At 34.4% G+C, this 20,513-nt stretch overlaps 3 protein-coding genes across 4 annotated transcripts; 1 reads left to right on the plus strand and 2 right to left on the minus strand.

The window, feature by feature from the left end:
- The first annotated feature begins 760 nt into the window (after positions 1-760).
- On the plus strand, positions 761-7,442 carry LOC127097652 (uncharacterized). Of its 2 annotated transcripts, XM_051036149.1 has the most exons (10): positions 761-979; positions 1,313-1,377; positions 1,481-2,059; positions 3,838-4,041; positions 4,322-4,489; positions 4,629-4,937; positions 5,080-5,159; positions 5,412-5,775; positions 5,930-6,142; positions 6,982-7,442. In XM_051036149.1, the coding sequence occupies exons 2-10, from the start codon at positions 1,342-1,344 to the stop codon at positions 7,309-7,311; spliced, it is 2,283 nt and encodes a 760-aa protein (XP_050892106.1). In that variant the 5' UTR covers positions 761-979; positions 1,313-1,341; the 3' UTR covers positions 7,312-7,442. The 2 variants fall into 2 exon arrangements, with proteins under 2 accessions (XP_050892106.1, XP_050892107.1); XM_051036150.1 differs by lacking the exon at positions 761-979 and having other exon boundaries at positions 1,362-1,377; positions 1,485-2,059.
- A 214-nt stretch (positions 7,443-7,656) lies between these two features.
- On the minus strand, positions 7,657-9,607 carry LOC127097654 (pentatricopeptide repeat-containing protein At1g71060, mitochondrial). Its single transcript, XM_051036151.1, has one exon. It carries the CDS (start codon positions 9,580-9,582, stop codon positions 8,005-8,007), a length of 1,578 nt encoding a protein of 525 aa, XP_050892108.1. The 5' UTR covers positions 9,583-9,607; the 3' UTR covers positions 7,657-8,004.
- A 1,072-nt stretch (positions 9,608-10,679) lies between these two features.
- Positions 10,680-13,577, minus strand: LOC127097655 (beta-glucuronosyltransferase GlcAT14A). The gene is made up of 4 exons (XM_051036152.1): positions 12,657-13,577; positions 11,884-11,959; positions 11,683-11,798; positions 10,680-11,599 (listed from the first exon to the last, which is right to left on the minus strand). Exons 1-4 carry the CDS (start codon positions 13,138-13,140, stop codon positions 11,085-11,087), a joined length of 1,191 nt encoding a protein of 396 aa, XP_050892109.1. The 5' UTR covers positions 13,141-13,577; the 3' UTR covers positions 10,680-11,084.
- Between the last annotated feature and the right edge of the window lie 6,936 nt (positions 13,578-20,513).

The raw sequence follows: 20,513 nt of genomic DNA on the forward strand, positions 1-20,513 counted from the left end.
TTTTTTGTTAACTAAATTAAACCTAATAAAATACAAATGCTTATTTTTTTTAAAAAATATTTTTAAAACCAAAAATAAAGTTAACCTAATAAAAAAAACTAGATAAAGTTTAAACTAACATTAATCTGATTAAAATTAATTAAACTACAATTAATCTAATTAAGTTAAAATAAGATTACCTAAAAATGATCAAACTAAATGAAAAAACTAGTACCTAATTACTTGACACAAAATCAAATATTTAATTGACATTTAAACTTTAAAAGGCTAAATTAAAAACTAGAAGAAAAGGGATATGAACTAAATGATGGGTTCTCAATAAACGTACTTAAATCTATTTGGCCTTAAGGCCCATGGACAAATCCTAATTGCAATAATAATTTAAAGAAGTAAAAGAGAAAATAAAATTAAAAGAATATGAACAAACGTTTTACAACAAAGGGGGAGCCTCATCCGTTCTTCTTGACTTTTCAACAATCCTCATGGCCAGTAATACAGCGACAAGTGACATTCTATATTATTAAAATAAAAACAAAAACAACAATTAGTACAAATAAAATAGAAAAAGAAAGAAAATGAGTTAGAACAATTCATTTCCCTCGTCTCTCACCTAATACTCTCTCTCTCTAAAGGAAAGACTAATATATATATATATATATATATATATATATATATATATATATATATATATATATATATATATATATATATTATATATATATATATATATATATATATATATATATATATATATAAAGTAGCTTCCTTTCATCTTTCTCACGTTTTAAAACAAGTCCAGTGTGAAAATAAAGAAGCTCCTTCAAGCTCGACGCGCGTTTACTTCAAACGTCATAACAAATTAGGGCTCTCTGTTTTCCCCAATTCAGAATAGGGTTCTTTTTCTGCAATTTGGCTTCATCCTCCCACCGTTTTGGCCTCAGATTTCGCAGCTGCATCTCTTCCAAATCGCCTCCCTCAGGTAACGTTTTTTTTTTCTTTTCTAATGATATTTTATCTGTTATTGTTTTTGTGATTATGATTGTATTCAAATTCAATTTGTTGTTATCTATTGTATTTTAATTATAATTGTATTCTGATTTAGTTTGTTGTTATCTATTGTATTCGGATTTGAAAAAAAGGTATTCTGTTTGTATGAATTGTATATTCCATCACCACTGAGGGTTTGGTTCATTCACATGTACTAACAATTATGATATTTATTGTTCCTTAAGGCTCCTGTTCATGTCCAATTTTATACTTTAATATTACACTCCCTTATGATATTTGGTGTTTTTTTCTAATCATTAAGCAGGCATTTGTAAGGCGGTGCAATCTACAAAAATGCTTTCTGGGGTGAAATTCATTCCCCGTGACCAGGTTTGTAGAGTAACAATACTTCGATCATATTGTCACTTTTGTTATTCAATCCTAATTTTAGGTCTGACTTTGTTTTCGTTTTCTATCCACTGCTTTGTGCTAGGTAGAAGATCGGGACTTAGATAAGGATTCTGTCTCCAAGGAAAGAAAGAAATCAGACAGTAGGAGGAAAGAGGATAGGAGCCCTAGGAATAGCTCTTCTGATGAGCAGGAGCTTGATAGAATAAAAGGTTCTAGAAAGAAGAAGTGGTATTCATCGGATGAAGATTCTTCATTTTACAGTGAAAGTGATCGGGATGATAAGAAAAGGAAAAGGAAAGGAAAGAAGAAAAAGGACAAGAGTTATAGGAATATCTCTTCTGATGAGGATGCGTTGGATGAGATGAAAAAGGGATCTAGAAAGAAGCGGTACTCATCTGATGAGAATTCTTCATTTTATACAAGCGAAAGTGAAAGCGACCGGGATGATAAGAAAAGGAGAAGGAAAGGAAAGAAGAAAAAGGGTAGGAGTAGAGAGAACAAGATCAAAGGAGAAGCTGCCGACATTGCAGCCAATTCTACAAGTAAGAAGGATATTGCTAGAAAAGAAATGGGGTTGGATTGGATGCTTAGGTCTGAAAGTACGAGGCCTGCAGTTTCAGAAACAAATGAGATATTACCAGAAGAAGCTCCAGTTGAGGAGGTACGTCTTAGTATAAAATTCTGTTTCCCCTAAGCTGTTTACTTGTCTAATTCTCATGTCTAGGCTATTTTGATATATCTTTGCGTCCTCAAAGGAAGAGCCTCATTGTTATCTGTTTTTTTCTTTCTCGGTTTTTTAATGACTTCTCTCTTTATATTATTAAAACACGTTGGCGTCATTTTCAAGCTATTTCTTAGGAGAAATGAAAAAAAGGTAAAGAAGGGAAAGATAAAAAAAATCAGGGAAAGTAAGCATTGACAAACTCTAATATTTTACTAGTATGGTCATCACTCATCACTAAAATAGCATATATGGAGTGCAATGCACACAAATACTATCTTAGAGGTAAAAAGTAGAAAATATACCATAGCGTAAGTATTAGAGTTTAAGTAATGTGAATGTGGATACATCATACAAATTGACCTTGAGATGAAAGATGTAAACCATAGGATTCAAGTAGTATGGATGAACTAAAGATTAAAGAAATGCTTTAGATGTGATTTGTGATAGAACATACCACATAATATTAAAGGACAATTGTATTGTAATATAACTTAAGACCCGTAACACTATATAGAGCCATTGTTGTTAAGTATCGGCCATGGCAGATATCAATGGTGGGTTTTAGGCTATCCACCATGGCCAAAATATGTGAAGGATGGCAGTGCCGCAGCGCCATATGCCGATATGGTGCCGCCATATGTCTGGTGTTACTGCAGGGTTTTGGCTCGGTGGCTCTTTGCCATGGACCGCCGCCATCTGCCATTGTCAACACTGAGCTTATTGTTGGGCGGTAATAAAGATTCATCAAGAAAGTAAGGTCATTGTGGCAATTGTTTGAATGTTTAAATGAATGACTAGTTATACGAGACAATGTAGGGCTGGGAATAAAATCACTATAGATGAAGTTTGGGTAGCACTTCTTGTAGCAAAGAATGTAATGTCCCACCTTAGATGGTTTGGACATGTGTGCAGAAAGAAACTGAGAATCAATAATTTTAACTTCCTAGTCACACATGACATGACAATATCTTCAAATCTTATGCCAAGGCTCCCCTTCATGTTGTTGTATTGTCATCACTCACTGTAATATTTTTTGAAAATGATGAAAACTAAGTGATTAAATAGAAAGAATAACTAATAAGTAAATGTTTTAGAAATAGCGAATAAGATGAAGAAATGCATTCTAGAATAACTTGTGAAATTCTGTTTTGATTAACTATAACAAAATGAGACTCAAGTAGGTATATAGGGATCTTAAGCTACACCCACCAAGGGTTAACATACACCCTTTGTAACTGAATGTAACTAACTCTAGAAAGCTGTAACAGAGGTGCTTGCCGACACAACTCTGAATAACAGAAAGAAACTAGAATGAAAAATAAAGCATTCTAGATTGAACTCTTACAAAATGGAAAAAATGATGAAATATGTTATCCAAAAACTGAGAAAAAGGTATCAATGTTGGCTTTTAGGGAGCATTAGCCTTCTGAAGTATGATTTGAATCTATGGCTTTCTTCTGCATGAGAGTTAGTTTATATTCATTTGTCTAATATTATTTATGCGAGGAATTTTTTTAATATTTTCATGTATCTTTGTATGTTTATGTTTGAATGACTAATGAATAGCAACATTCCCATGCTCTAACAAGTTTACTGTATGTTCATTTATGGTCTATCTTAAATGCTTTCAATTTTTTGGCAACTCGTTTTGATCTTTTAATCCCATGGCCAACATAACAAAAAATCTAAATATATATTTTTTCTTCATTTTTTAGTCAAAGAAGACAAATCCTAGGGAATTGAATCCCTATCTTAAGGATGATGGAAGTGGTTACCCAGAAGACAGTGACGGAGTTAACGTTGCTGCAAGCAAACTTCTATCATCTTCCCTTGTTGGGGATGGAGGAGCAAGTTGGAGACTTAAAGCATTAAAGCGTGCACAAGAGCAAGCAGCTAGAGAAGGACGAAGCTTTCAAGAGGTTATATGCACTTGCTTTTCAGATATTTTTTATTTCTATTTTTGTAGTAGTTTTCCTCTATTTATTCTGTTAGGAGGGTAGAGGAAGGACCACTCTGAATTGTTAGCATTTAGGATTTGAACATTTGCTTTGTTTGTAGAATGGTAAAACCTTTGTAAGGAGAATTGTCTCCTCTTGTTCATACTCCAAAGCAGATTCATTCCCGTACTTTCTATTTACCATTTTGTCTTTAATTACGCATCAATAGTTATTAATGCATTCACTATGTGGATATGTACAGGTTGTGGGAGAAAGGTGGGGTTCCCTTGGTGAGTTGACTGCATCTGTTGCATCAGGAGCAGCTGCGCCAGCCCGAGCTCATCTACGTGCTATTAAAAGTAGACAAAGAAGGGTAGCTGAGGATAATTTACCAGATTCTGAAAAGCCTGTCCAAAGAGATTCTAAAAGGGTAACTTTGAGAACAAATAGAAAACTATAGCATTTTTATCTTTTAAACAGATTCTATTTTCAATAAATTATATTGGGTATGATTCTCATTTATGAAATATATTCCTTTATACTCGACTGAATTTTGCAAATGTCAACAGGATCGGCACCATGAAATGAAAGCGCCTAAAGTGCAAGATTCATTATCTTGGAGAAAGCGCAAAAGCCAGTTTGTGGTAGCTGAGGGTGCTGAGATCGTTGCGGCTGCAGCATCTAGTTTAAATAAATTTGCTAATGATGGAAGCTTTATGCGGGAATTAGTCAGTAAGGTGAGTGGTAACTCAGATGTAAGCACAACCAGTGAAGGAAATACAGTAGCAGTACAAAATAAGATGAGTGCAAACCAGTTGGCAGCCAAGGCTATGCAACTTCGTTTGAAAGGAAAGAATGACGAAGCTGACAAACTAATGGTAAGACCATTAGATGGAAGAGTGTGCTTTATTTTCTCGACTTAGTTTTCCTCTTAATATATTGTCTACAAAAGCATATCCTTCTAGTTTCATGATTATTTTGATTAAATTGTTCACTTTTCATTATTGTTTTGGTGGGCAGGAAGAAGCGAAGGTGTTGAACACAACGCAGACAAATGAAGATCATGTAATTAAATCAAGAGCTGAGGGAAGTTCTAGAAGGTATTTTTCTATCTTGGAACTCTGTGTATATGTTTTTTGAAGTCCTTAATCCCCACACATATTTTCATTTCTTCTGGATGTGAAAACATTGCTGTTAAGATGAATTTCTTGTATTGCAGCAAAACATAGTGACATATATTGTCTTTGGTTTTTTCAAAAATAAATTCTTTATAAGTTCTGAAACATGTTGGTGTCTTCCATCAATTAGTATTGGTTTCTACAACCTTATACATATATTTCACTTTACTCTAGGTATGCTATGCAAAGGATATCTACTGAACAGAACAAAGGCGAGGATGATGCCGATATGAATCTTGCTCGCAATATAATGCAGAACAAACAATTTAAGGTTCACACTCAAGCAGACGATGAATATGATTTTGAAGATGGTCCAAGTAGAAAGAGTAGAAAGAAGCAAGGAGGCGAAGACCCCAAGAATATCCAAAATAAGATGAATGCAAATCGATTCTTGACCCAGAAAGAACGCTGCCTCTTTTGTCTAGAGAATCCAAAACGGCCTATGCATCTTGTTGTATCCATTGCAAATTTCACATATCTTATGTTGCCACAGTTGCAGCCATTGGTGCCTGGTCATTGTTGTATTCTACCCATTCATGTGAGTTTAATTTCTTCTACTATAAGGTTTATAAAGGTTAATATGAGTTTAAAGTTGATGAACTGATTTTTTAGTCTGTTTTTTATGTCATAAAAAACTTCATTATTTTTATTTTATTGACTCATGCAACTTTTTCTTATCATCAATATGGCAGCATGAATCAGCTACAAGAACTGTGGATGATAATGTGTGGGTAGAAATCAGAAACTTCAAGAAATGCCTAATTATGATGTTTGCAAAGCAAGATAAGGAAGTGGTGTTTCTTGAAACTGTGATGGGATTGGCACAGCAACGGCGCCATTGTATGATTGAGTGCATTCCTTTACCCAAAGATATTGCTAAAGATGCTCCTTTATACTTTAAGAAGGTCAGATATTAAACTTTGTTATATTTTGTAGTTCTGCATTGCTCATATTTGTCTCTCCATAATTCATGCTTTTCATTTATGCATCCTTAAACTGAACTATTAATAGGCTGCACATAATTGTATTACCACATTGTGTTCTAAAAGCCAACATGAAAGTATTATCAGCTTTCCTTTGACACTATAATTACCAACTTTTGGGGAGTAACTTGTTAAAACGATTTTAGTATGATTAAAATTATCTACTCAGTTTCATAGGATGTCCTTCATGGATGAAATATCAATTATATAGTGCAAACTATTAAGAATATGAGCCACAAATTTGATAGTGAAAAGGTGGAGTGCATCTGCTTCATTTTTGTTTCCATGGTGTACTTCACACTCATTGCATAAGGTGGTCTAATGGGAGATTTTTCTAAGCCTAAAACGACACCCATATAGAAAACAATTAACCACACTGTTTATAAAACTGGATTAATTTCTAGATCAGCTAAAATTGCTTTAATTTATTTTTGGGTGTAGTTCCATTCAGTTTATAAGCTTGTTTGCACAACCCTTATCATGCATGTTCTTCTGATGAGTGTGCCACATGTGGTTAAAACTTAGTTGAATGCAAACCTGTAGAAATGGAACATATTTGTTAGAAAGATGTTTCTGCCATCACTCATTTACCTAGTTTTCACTTGAGATTATTGTTCCAGTGCTATTAGTGAAAAAGATCCTTTGTAATGCTTTATTGTTGACGGCACATTTCTTTCTATTCATTATTCCTTTTCCGTTTTTGTTTCTATTGTTTCAAACCATATACTCACGGTCGGTTTGTAAAATGACTTAAATCACAGGCAATTGATGAAGCAGAAGATGAGTGGAGCCAGCATAATGCCAAAAAACTGATTGATACTAGTCAAAAGGGTCTGCGCAACTCAATTCCCAAGGATTTTCCATATTTTCACGTTGAATTTGGCTTAAACAAGGGATTTGTTCATGTCATTGACGATGAAAAGGACTTCAAAAGTAGCCTCGGATTGAATGTTCTTAGAGGCATGCTGCATTTACCTGAGGAAGATATGTACAGACGTCAAAGGTATGCTGCATTGGAGGTACAGAAGCAAGCAGTCACTAGCTTTTCCAAAGAGTGGAAACAGTTTGACTGGACTACGGAACTTCATTGACATATTTTTATAGTATTTGTAGTCTTGATAAAAACAAATCATGCGTTGTAACAAAAGGAATGTAACAAAAGGAATGAATGGAGTAAAGTATTAAATGAGTCACTCTTTCTAATCAAGTATTAATTATTTTATTCTAATAGCAACTATGTAACGGTGATTACACAATTGGTTTTAATTTAAAAAAGAAACATAACTTCTCACTAATAGACAGAGACGGATAATTAGTTTCACTATCCACAAGTGAGGGTGAATAAAATTCTTTATAGACGATTACTACTTATTTGAGACACCATTTTCCATTATGCATTCTTTTTAATGAATATATTATTATAATTTATGTTTAAATAGACTAAGCCAATGTCTAATATGATATTTAAGAAAATAGTTTAGTGGTACAACTTTCGTACATAGAGTGCATATAAATTGGAAATTGCGGTTTTGAATCCCTTTTTATCATAAGTTGTACCTACATATCAACTATATGATGTCATATTTTAATCTTAATTTTTGCTCACATCAAATTACTATATTTATTGCAACCTTTCAAATACAGTATATGTGATTTTTTGTCAAAATAAATCACTAATAGCCAGATTCCCAAGATACAGCAAAGGTTTCTTCAAGTTCAAACAGTTATCTAATGCTTGCATAAACAACTCCTAACATCATGGAATGTCTTTGAGTAAGGTTAAGTTAAGCAATCAATGGAGTATTCCTCAGTTTATCAACTTTCAGAGCAAAATGTTTCACAGTATTCTCCATTCCCGCGTCCATTAGAGCACTCTTGAAGGCACTGAACATATTCGCAGTAGGCCGAATCCCAACATCCAACATTTGTTGAAAGTACTTACATGCTTCATCCAACTTATTTTCCCGACACAAGGAAATGATCAACGTCGAGAACATGTGAATTCCAGGAAGAATTCCCTTGTCTTTCATCTCATCCCAAACTACCATTGCCATATCCAATTGGTTTTCATTACAAAACATCCTCACCACAATCGCGTACGTGTTTGCACTCGGCTCACACCCCATCTCGCTACTCATTCTCTTGAAAACCGAGTAAGCTTCTTTTGTTCTTCCACCCTTAATCAAATGAACAAGTATTATATCATATGTTCGAGAATTCGGACCGATCCCAAGCTCTTTCATCTCACCAACAGTCCTGTATGCATCATCGATCTGCATTGCCCAGCAGTAAGCCCCAACAACAGCATTATAAGTTGGTACCTCCGGTGGAAATCCACTAGCCTTAGATTTTTCAAAGAACTCAAGAGCTTCATCTAATCTATTACCATTACCAAGACCAATAATCAAAGTACAATATATATGAGGACTAGGACTCACATTCTTCAATTGCATCTCATGATAAAAACCAATAGCCTCATCATACTTTTTAGCCTTACAATAAGCATTAATGATTATACCATAGGTAACAACATCAGGCTCAAAACCCTCATCCTTCATCTCTCTACAAACCTCATTAACCTTCAACAAATTCTGTTGCTGACTCCAACCTTCTAACAGAATAGTATAAGACTTCAAATTAGGCTCCAAATCCCATTGCCTCATTTTATCAAACAGTTCCTGTGCTTTCTCAACATGAAACTTCGACTTACACAATACATCAATTAACTTGTTGAAATCCGATATCTGAGGCTTCAATCCGTATCTTTCCATTCTCTCAAACGTCTTCAATGCCTCGATAACGATTCTAGCTCTGACGTATCTCCGAGCAATGAGAGCAAAAGTGTCACCATTTATCAACTTTTGTTGTTTCATTTCATCAACCAAATTCCAAATCATCTTAAACTGTTTGATCTTACCCAATGCTTCAATCAAAGCATGGAAACTCTCTGTACTGTGCTTGAACCCTTTCTGTTTCTCCGCCCAACGGAAGAACGAGAGTGCGAGAATCCCAGCATTGCTGAGCTTGTTCAAGACATCAACAACGAGCTCCGGCGACACCTCCGCCGGGAAGTTGCGGAGGGAGACATCGACGGGAGAATCTGGTGCGGTGGATAAGATTTTGCAGATTGTTTCTACATCTGGGTTGGTTGGGTTGGGTTTATTAACATTAACACGTGAAGTGTGAAATGAAAAAATGTTGAATTTGAGAGACCCAGACGGGTTTTGGCTGAATTGATTGGTGGGTTTTGAGGAATGGTGATCAAAATCTGAACTTGGTGATGGTGTTAGAGAAATTGGGTAACAAGATTTTGAGAGATGAACAAAATTGGGGAATTTTCTGAATAATTGTGAGAGTGTCATTTCAAGAAATAATGGTTTGTATTACTTTCAAATCGTTATACTTAAGTACTCAACAAAGTTTATTTTTTTGAAAAAACAAATAAAATGACTCAAAATATTTTGGATGAAAAATTATTAAAATAATTAAAATTTATAAAGTGTTTTGTTTAAGAAGTTTTAAAGGACAAATAAAAGTAAAAAAATTGTTATGTTAATTCATTTTAGTTATACAAATACATCTTACTGCAGGAGTGCAGGAGGGCTGTATATCTGAAATTGAAAACTTCTGATTTTAAAATTAAAATTCCTGGCTATTAAATTACATAATTAAATAAAAAGTAAAGAATTTGAATTTTTTTTCAATTTATACATTATAATTGTCAAATTGATTATTATTATTAATCTTTTAAATTTTTGTAAGTTCATTTCTTTTAAATTTTGAAATTGACACTAAAATTTTCAAAAGCTTACAAAATAGCATTCATAATTTTCAAAATTTATAAAGTTCTTTAAATTTCAAAAAGTTGTAAATTAATTTTTCTTTTTCAAATTTAAAATTTGACCTAAATTTTTTAAAATTTATAAAAATAACTCAAAAACTTTATGAATGAAACATTTTAATAGTAAATCAAACACAAAAGAATTTAAAAAATACAAAACCAATATATATTAATTCAAAAATAGTTTAAAGGTTCAATTCTTTAATAAATGGTTCGGTTTAAGAAAAATTATCTTCTAATATTTCGGCAATTTGAAAAAGTATACCAAACCAATAATTTTAATTTGATTAGGTTCTTAATTAACTAAAACAGTTTGATTTGGTTCGAATAAATTTTTAGTATGGTTTGATTCAGTTCAGTTCGATTTTCTATGCATGATTTTCTCTTATGAAATCTCTGACCATTCAAAATGAGGAAAAAACATACAAAAAAATTGAAAATTGAAAAATTAGACATTACTCTCATGTTCCCCTGTAGTTATTTGACAATACAATAGGTGACAATGACAATGGACTACATTTCCACTTGCCAATATCCATCCCTATCAAAGTCAGCATGTGTGCATGCAGGACCAGCAAACATCTAATATCCTGTCTATAGTATAAAACATGTCAAAACTAATGGAAATATATGGATTAGAGACTGGAAAATGACAATCATATTCATAATCCAAAAAGAATAAGCTAGCTGCTATCCTGCTCGAATCGTCGAGATGAGAAAACATTATAGAACATACAACATTATCAATAGAAAGCAAGAAGATCATCGGAGGATCCACCATAAATATCAAAGCCTCCAAAAAATCCCAGCCAAAACGCATTTCCTCTTTCCGTCTCTCAACTCTTGATTTCTTATGCACAGAGTCCATCCTTTTTCAAGATTGATATTACCCTTTCGCAACCGAAGAATGTGTTTTCTTTTTCTTCCTTCAAAAATAAAATGGCAACTTCTACTGGTCAGTGCGATAAGATAGACCCGCACAGCTTCCTACAATGGTTTCTATTCTTAGTGTCTATTATATGATTACTGGCACTGATTCGTCTGTGACGTCCAGTCATCAAGAAGACTAGAAACAGACGCCTCTAGCTTCTTAGCCTGAGGACCTGGCTTCAGAATATCGACATCGCCCCACTGGGAACATGGATCCACCCACCAGCTTCCCCGTCCTGAGCACCATGCCCCTGGGGCGGCTCGATTCCGACCGCGTCGCAGAATTTTTTTGTCTATCAAATCCAGCACAGGGTTATTGGCCTCGAACTGTCTTGCAAAAGCTGCTCCGCTTTCTGCCATCATATCATAAACCGATGTATTAAGGAAGAGAGGTTCCATCTTCGGAGGATTGTCCCATATCATGTATCGTAAGTCGCCATTTACTGTCGTATTCTTAAATTCCGGTGCGTTGCAAATGACCGAGTGAAAGTAGCCTTCTTGAGATAACTTAACATTCGTAAAATACATCAGTAGCGTTCGTGGTAAATTATCCCAACCAAAAATGCAGAACTCTAGAAAAGGTCGGCTCAAGGTGACCCACGGTGAACCTGCATGGCGTGAAAAACATTCAATTTAAAAAAAATCATAGGCATAGATGTGTTGCACAGACAGTATGAGAAACCAGATTTACCAGTGAAGAGTTTGAATGCATCGGGTGTTGTCCTCTTCTCTGTAGCTTGAAATATTTGACTTCTCCTAGCTAAATATGTTCCCGGGTCAACTACAATAGGTTGGAATCTATCACTCCTGCACAATTGAATAAATAAATAACCCAGGCACCGAGAAATAAGTGCCACAAAGTAGCAGTTAGATTTAGCAATGGTTTTCATACTCTTTCCATCCAAGGTCACTGGTGTGATCTATGAAATTGAGGTCTCTACTTACGGAGGAGAATACGTGGGATAGATCTGATAAAGAGGACAAAGCGCAACAAACAAACATTAGAAACATCTCATGAAAGAACAATCACAGGAAATCATATGCAATCAGAAGTGCTGCCATTTTCAGTAATAATTACCAGTTGGTTCTATCAACAACAGACAGTAGCCAGCATAGAGGCAAGGGGTTCAGGGAAGGCAATTGAGGCCTGCCCCATCTACTATAAGCACCCTTCTACAAATTTTCTATGTGAAACCCTACTTCCACCATTTCTACCCACTTACTCCTCTCCCCTATTTCAACTGGCACCTTTTCACCATTTTCATTTTAATCAAACTATTGTATTCAATTCAATGTTATAACAATATAGCCTGAAGATATTTCAGTATCATTCAAAAAGGATAAGCCTTAAACTTCAGGATTTTGATTTTTTAAAGATATCACGTTTCCAAGTAATAATGCATATCAAATTTCCTAAAACAATCGAACCTGATCGAGAAAATGATAAATACAAGGAACAAAAACCAAAACAGAAACAAAGCTCCTAAACAGTGGCGAAAACTTTCCCATGAATACAAAGCCATCACGCATCACACAGAACAATGTTTAACATCAAATTGCCAAGCTCATTAGTTTATAACACAACATGTTCCAATTTCCAATTCACACCACACTCAAACATCATGAATCAAATAAAAGGCACAAAGAAAACCAAAATTCACATACCATCCTGTGTAATAAGAGGATAATCACGAGCACTCAAAGTAATAAACCAACTCCACCCACTATCCAATTTAAGCATAATGGCAGCAGCACGTAGAGCAATAGCAACATTAGAAGATCCCAAGTATGTAATCCAATCAGCCTTACCAACAACATCAACATTCCCGAAAGCCCGAATCGCGGGAACCGAACCAACATCATCAGCCAAATCCTGTCTCTCTTCTTGCCTAGCATCCATTCCAAGATGAAGCAAGTAACGGTTCCTCGGATGGTAAACTGCCAACAACAAACGAAAGATCCGGTCTTTATCACCATGCCCACCAGAGATAAAGTAAGCAAAAGCAGGAGGGTAATGAGAACCATGTTGAACAATGGAAGGAAAAGGCTTTTGTGAACTGAAGGTTGAAAAAGATGACATTAACAGTAACATCAGAGATAAAACCGCTGCAGTGAATAGCGTGAAAAGCCATTTTTTCTCAGCTCCCATAACTGCTTTTGGGGCATATGAAATAACGAAAGCAAGGATTTTGAGAACTGGGTTTGGTTAAAGTTTGGATTTTGATACTATTTGCGTTAATGGGTCGTTGAAGATCGAGTAATAGATAAAAACATAAAAAAATTGAAATAAAAAAAATGGAAAATCGAAAAAACAGATCAGAAATTCCAAAATCTTGTTCTAGAATTGTTGATTCTAACTGATTGAATGTTCAATTTTTGAGAAAAAGGATGATAAAGAAAGTGAGCAATGAAAAGAGGATTAGGGTTTTTTTGAACAGGTTAGATTGGTTGTTGAAAGTTACAGAAGAAGATGGAGATCACGGATTTGTATTTTGATTTTCTTTCTATGTTATGTTTTCACATCATTCATTGAAGTCAATTTTATCAGGTTCATTTTTTTAGAAAACCAACAAAAATATATTAAAATAAAGTATACACAATGAAAGATTCTTACATAGCCTAGAAGTAATGAAATATGGCTAAATGAAGAAAAAAAACTGCAGAAATATAAACAACATTTATTCAAATAACCTATTTTCTAAATAAATATTTAAGATAATTCACTTTTTTACCAATTTTTATTAAAATAATTTACTCTCAAATAAAAAATAATTCAAAACAAAAATGTCAATTGATGTATTTGTACACTATATAATATATAAAAGGAGATATGATTGACGATATTTGACGATATTGTACGAACACGTACATTATTATTAATTGGATTAACGTCCTTTTTTATGTGTTATACACTGATGACGCATTTTTTATATTAAAAATATTTTTTTATTTAAAAGTATATTATTTTAAAAAATAAGTAAAAGAATAGATTAATTTAAATATTTATTTTTAAAAATGGGTTATTTAGATAAAAAATCTAAAAAGTAAATATTTTATACAAATTCTTAAATAATTTAATATTTATATTTTAAATATTTTTATATTAAGAGTGTATTAGTTTATATTTAAATTAAAAAGTCTACATTTAGTGCCTTATATTTAAAGTCATTTATTATAATCCTACATTATTTATACATATTAATTATACTAATCATATTTTAATATATAATAATGTATTTGGATAAAGTAATTTATAGTTTAGAGAATTTAAAATTCTAATAGTTTGTACTTTTTTAAATTTGAAAATGAATTAATTTGTAATTTTAAAAAACTTAGGGACTTATTTGTATTTTTTGAAAAAAGGTAGAGGTCAGTTTGAAAATTATAGGAAATAATTTAGAAAATAAAATTATAATAAATTGATGAAATATTTAAAATATTAATTTATAAAAAAAATCTAAACTAATTATTTTTTAACTTAAAAAAAATAAATAAAACAAAAATCAATAACCCTGTGAAAATTAAGAAACTGAAACAATAAAACCTACTTTATTCTATTGATAAGTATTCAAACAATAGAAATAAAATTAAAATTTGATTTAATTTTACTCAGTTCCACTTCTGTTTCATTTTACTTTAATCATTTAAAAATATTTAAATAAAACTTTAAATATATTAAATTTCCTAAAATAAATATTTATCACTCCAACTACAATTAAAAAATTATAAGTTTAATTACAACTTTAATCTCTCTGTTTTAAATTTTTTTAAATTTTGATCCATCTATTTTAAAATTAATTTCTATTGGTCCTCTAGTTTAATTTTTTTTTTAGATTTTAATCTTCCACTTCATTTAATTGTCATTTTTTATGACGTGAAAACTTCATTGATGATGTGGTATGACTTAAATAGAAAAAATGAATTGCCTTATCATTTTTAATTAATTTTTATTCTAATATAAATTAATTAATATGTTTAATTAAGTTTACTCTAATAATAATATAAATTAATATTATTAGAATAGAAAATAATTAAAAATTATGTGGCATTTATTATTTTTACTTTGTTGTATTTATTTCATCTTTGTTTATAGGGTGTGTTTGATAGACTTAAAGCTGAGTTTATTGTATCTCTTGAGGCAAATTCTTGATTTGTACTTATACTCCTTTTCTGGATATTCAATAAAAAGAGTTTCTTTGCTATTTGCTTCATTGTCCCTGTCTTTATGTTTTATGATTACTCACGATAATAAACAAAACTCAAAGATTCCTTAGAAATTTTTCTTACAAAAAAAAATAATGAATGATAAAAAAAAACAAAATGCTTACCTTATCATTTTTCCGCAGCAATTACGACGACTCGTCACAAATATTATACCAGAGCTAACAAATGCATACTCATGGCTGACTTTGAATATGATAACGTTGCTGTCAAGGAAACTTTGGCCTAATTCCAGGGAAAAATGGGCATTCTCCAAGGCAACATAGAAACCATCATGGAGTACCTTCAAACACAAAAGGCTATTACCTCTACAAACCCTACTACTGATGTTATCGTCACCAGTGCTACTGCGATGACTACCTCTGCTACTGATGTTGTTACTACCTTGAGACCCATGTCGAGACGGTAGATCCACCAATTATGAATCAGTCTGTTTTCTCATATGCTCCCAATATGCTTGTTGTTGCCTATCCCTGGGGATTGCCTCCGAATTTTGCTTCTCAATTCTCCAATGGAGGTGCCTTCATTCCACACCAACCCTTTGCTGCCCCTTCTGCTGCTGAAAATTATGCTTTTCCTTAGGGTATGCCACACTTCAGTCTCATCAAATGGTTGATGCTGGCAACCCTGAGAATCTTCAAGATCAGGTTCATCATGCTTATTGGTCGATCAATGTTGACACTCTTGATAATGACACTAAATACTGAGGTTCGTGCCTCCACTTTCAGATTCCTTCCCAGACTGCTCAGCCTGTGGTCCAGAACCTATATCAAACTGTTCAGAATGCCTATCTTGGGGAAATATTTGTTGTTATGATGTTTATGTGCCAGTTAATCATGCACTTCAGTATGTGCAGTCAAGGGCACCTCTAGCTCCTAATGCTCAGACTAGAGGGCAATTTCCTCCAGTTGCGAATTCGTTCCTCAGACCGTCCCTCCTGGTTTTTCTTATCCTCCTTAAATTTTTTTGCTCCTCAGTCAGTGTTTATTCAGGCGTATGCTCAAGATGTTTATCGACCCGCCAGTCAGGTTGTTGTTCTGAATGCTAGTCTAGTTAGGCCAACGGACTATCAGTTGCTAGATGACAGAATCAGGGCTATAAAGGGTTTCTCGGCTTTCGGCATGGATGCTCGAGACCTGTGTTTGGTTCCAAATGTGGTACTTCCCCAAAAGTTCAAGTTACCGAATTTACCAAAATACAAAGGATTAAGTTGTCCTTGGAGTCATGTTACGATGTACTGTAGGAAGATGGCATCGTACATTAATAACGATGATTTGTCGATTCATTGTTTCCAAGATAGTCTATCTGAGGCTTCCTTGGATTGGTACATGAGCTTGGAGCGTACCAAAATTAGGTCATGCAGAGATTTGTCTGAAGCCTTCTTGAAACAATATAAGTACAATTTGGATATGACACCGAATAGGTTGCAATTGTAGAATCAATCTCAGAAGTCCAGTGAAACATTTAAAGAATACGCGCAGAGGTGGCGCGAGATGGCTTCTCGAGTCAGGTCAACTTTATTTGATAATGAACTAATTGACATATTCATGGGTATCCTGCAGAGTCTATATTTTGAAAAAAATGATTGACAGTTTCTCATCCAATTTTGCAGATATTGTGACTATCAGAGAAAGAATTGAGAATGGAGTTAAATCCAGAAAAATCGTAGGTATTGTTCCTCAGCGAGTTGTGGATAAGAAACCACATGGTAGCTTTTCAAAGAAGAAGGAAGGTGAGACAAGTGTTGTGACGGCAAGTGTCCACCCTCAATTTCAGAGTCTCATGGCTCTTATGTCGTATTATCCTTATCCATACATTCTTGTTGCCCATTATCAACAACCCCATTTTCAGTACCAATCGCAAAATCAAAATCAATAGCCCACTCTAGCTCAGCCTGCTTAAACTCAACAAATTACTCAAGATAATAAGGGTCAAGGCCATGGACAGAATCACCGTAATAATTATGGTAAACATCTTCAACTTGATAAAATCTCGGTACCATACGCTTAGTTAGTATCTTATTTGATTCATGTGCGGGCTATTGTGCCAAAGGAGATTCCATCGTAAATTCCTTATCATCCAAGGCATAGCCCTAATGCCTCATGCGCCTACTACGCTGGGCTTATTGGGCATTCAACTGGGGATTATCGGACTCTCAAGAACAAGATTCAAGAGCTTATTAATCAGAAGGTTATGTCTTTTTCGGAAGAAAACCCTAATATAAAGACAAACCCTCTGCCTAACCATAACGGGCCAGCAATCAACGCAATTATTGAAGAAGAGACTTCAAAACCAGTCATAGGGGGCGTTGATGTGAAAACTCTAATGTCAGTGGTTGTGGAAAAGCTTAAGGAACATGGTTTTCTGGAATGTGTTCATGATAATTGTGTTGTGTGACTCAGATCCTGATTACTATGATCTTTTGAAGGATTGTGTTCAGAATTTGATGAATCGGAGGATGGTGCAGTTCTCTATGTCAATAATGGTTGAAAAGATTTATGTCATTGAACCAATAACCATCATCTATAGAAAAAAGAAGGTCGAAGCTCCTCTCAAGAGGATCCTGCCTATCCATATATGTGTTCCCGATCTGTTCCCATATTAATACACCAAGGTAGTGCCTTTGAGGTATGATACGGCGACATATGTGGGTGGAAAATAAATTCAATTTTCTGATGCTAAAATTGTTAATATAGCTAGAACGGGAGGCATGACTCGCAGTGGCCGTGTATTTGCTCCGAAGTACACTCTTAGGGTGTCTTTATCACCAAAAGGTGTCCCTCATGAAGAGAAGGTTCCCCATGTTCCTCTTCCATAGGCAAGGGCATTTGTTTCCACCACTCCGGTCGTGGCGACTATTCTAGCTGTGACAAAGGTTATTCCTTATAAGGATGAAGAATCTGAGACTTCCAAAGGTAAAGGGATGATGAATGAAGACAAACAAATTGAAGGTCACAAGAAGAATACCATTGTCGGGGGAGGCCAAGAATTCCTCAAATTGATAAAAAATAGTGACTTCAAGATCATTGACCAGTTGGGTCAGACTCCCTCCAAAATCTATATTTTGTCTTTACTACTAAGTTCTGAGGCTCACCGTAAGGCATTGTTGAAAGTCCTGAATACTGCTCATGTGATGCAAGATATCACAATCGATCAATTTGACGACATAGTTGCTAATATCACCGCCAACAGATACTTGGGATTTAATGAAGTTGAACTACCTCCTGAGGGAAATGGTCATAATAAGGTATTGCATAATTAGGTCATGTGTGTAGACACCTTACTATCTCGAGTTCCCGTTGATAATGGTTCTTCGCTTAATGTGATGCCAAAAGCTACATTGAGCCAGTTACAATTTAAGGGACCCGAGATGAGGGCCAGTGCACTGATTGTTAGGGCTTTTGATGGCTCTAGAAGACAAGTTATTGGCAAGGTGGATCTACCTATTTGTGTATGACCTCATAAATTCACCATCACCTTCCAAGTTATGGACATCAATTTGGCCTACAGTTTTTTATTGGGTAGACATTGGATTCATGTTGTTGGGCAGTGACTTCTATGCTGCACCAAAAGTTAAATTTCATGTTTGATGACAAATTAGTTATAGTCTGTGGTGAAGAGGACCTATTGGTTAGCGAGCTATCATCGTTCAAATATGTCGAGACAGAAGAGGGGATTGCTGAAATTCCGCTTCACTGTTTAGAATTTCAAGATGTTAGTTTTGCCACTTGTAATCATGATCAGTCGTCTACAACAATTTTATCTTCAGTCATAAGCGTCGGGGAAACTCTGGAGAAGGGTATGTTATCTGGTTGGGGTAAGGTTGTCAATGTGACGGAGAAGCACGACAAATTTGGTATTGGCTATCATCCATCAGAATGCAAGGCAAATCTGAGGAAGCAGAAAAAGTTTAATCCGATCAGGTTTAACAGTGCATGCTTCCAAAGTGATCACACAATGGTAGTTTTTGGAGAAGCTAGTTGCATTAAAAAGTAAGCTCCCAGTTTTGTATGCAGATGTCCTCCGGGATTCAAGCTCACCAATTGGACGACCTCCATGATTCCTATAGTATATTCAGAGAAAACGTAATGCATTTTGTGTTTCTTAATCCCTTGTCTTCGCCTGAGACAAGAGGATAACTTGTAAGGGTCTCCTTGTTTAAAAGAATTATGTGATTAAATAAAGAAAGTGTTTTTACATTCAAAGTTTTGTTCATTTTCTTTTAGTTATTTTACTTTTTCACAAAAAAATGAAATGGTAAAAGCTTCTTTTTCTTTTTTCCATTTTATAATAAATCACACTAAAAATAAGCTCATAACATGTAGAGCAAATAAATCCATTGATAACAACTCGACAAGAATCTGTTGTAAGTCTGGACTTCCAATCAACCAAGTTGAAGATAATAGTGAGAAGGATTCTGAATTACCGACTGAGCTAGCAAGGCTCCTTGAGCACGAGGAGAAAGAGATTCAGCCATATAAATATCTAATGAGAGTTATTAACCTGGGTTCTGAAGAGGATAGAAAAGAGGTGAAGATTGGGGCATCTCTTATCGAATATGTACACTGTGAGTTGGTTAAGTTACTGCATGAATATGTTGACATCTTTGCTTGGTCTTATCAAGATATGCCAAGGTTGGACACCAACGTTGTTGAGCATCACTTGCCACTCAAGCCTGAATGTCCTCCGGTTAAGCATAAGCTCAAAAAGACCATACTCGACATGGCACTTAAAATCAAAGAAGAGGTTAAGAAGCAGTTTGATGCTGACTTTTTAGCTATTTATAAGTATCCTCAATGGGTCGCCAATATTTTTCCAGTTCTAAAGAAAGACGGTAAGGTCAGAATGTGTGTGGATTATCAAGATCTCAATAAAGCGAGTACAAAGGATGATTTCCTTTTGCCTCATATTGACGTTTTTGTCGATAATACAACTCAGTTCTCCATTTTTTCCTTCATGGGTGGTTTCTTAGGGTATAATCAGATAAAGATGTCATCGGATGATATGGAGAAGATAACCTTTATCACACCTTGGGGAACTTACTACTATAAAATTATGTCGTTCGGCTTGAAGAATGCAGGGGCAACATATCAACGTTCCATGGTAACCCTCTTTCACAGCATGATTCACAAATAGATTGAGGTTTATGTGGACGACATGATTACTAAATCTATAACTGAAGATGATCATTTGGAACATTTGAGGAAATTATTTTCCAGCCTCCAAAAGTTCAAGTTGTGATTGAATCCAACGAAGTGCACTTTTGGGGTCCGATCTGGTAAATTGTTAGGTTTCATAGTA

Source organism: Lathyrus oleraceus, chromosome 6, assembly GCF_024323335.1.
Source record: "Lathyrus oleraceus cultivar Zhongwan6 chromosome 6, CAAS_Psat_ZW6_1.0, whole genome shotgun sequence".
NCBI classification, from domain to species: domain Eukaryota; kingdom Viridiplantae; phylum Streptophyta; class Magnoliopsida; order Fabales; family Fabaceae; genus Lathyrus; species Lathyrus oleraceus.

Bases quoted from the DNA above. Each gene is read 5' to 3' on its own strand.
- LOC127097652 (XM_051036149.1), top strand. From the start codon at position 1,342: ATGCTTTCTGGGGTGAAATTCATTCCCCGTGACCAG. The intron at 2,060-3,837 runs GTACGTCTTAGT...TTCATTTTTTAG, and splicing joins AAGAAGCTCCAGTTGAGGAG to TCAAAGAAGACAAATCCTAG. The intron at 4,938-5,079 runs GTAAGACCATTA...TTTGGTGGGCAG, and splicing joins ACGAAGCTGACAAACTAATG to GAAGAAGCGAAGGTGTTGAA.
- LOC127097654 (XM_051036151.1), bottom strand. From the start codon at position 9,582: ATGACACTCTCACAATTATTCAGAAAATTCCCCAATTTTGTTCATCTC.
- LOC127097655 (XM_051036152.1), bottom strand. From the start codon at position 13,140: ATGGGAGCTGAGAAAAAATGGCTTTTCACGCTATTCACTGCAGCGGTT. The intron at 11,960-12,656 runs GTATGTGAATTT...CCTCTTTATCAG, and splicing joins TCCTCTTATTACACAGGATG to ATCTATCCCACGTATTCTCC. The intron at 11,600-11,682 runs GTAAATCTGGTT...CACGCCATGCAG, and splicing joins TGCATTCAAACTCTTCACTG to GTTCACCGTGGGTCACCTTG.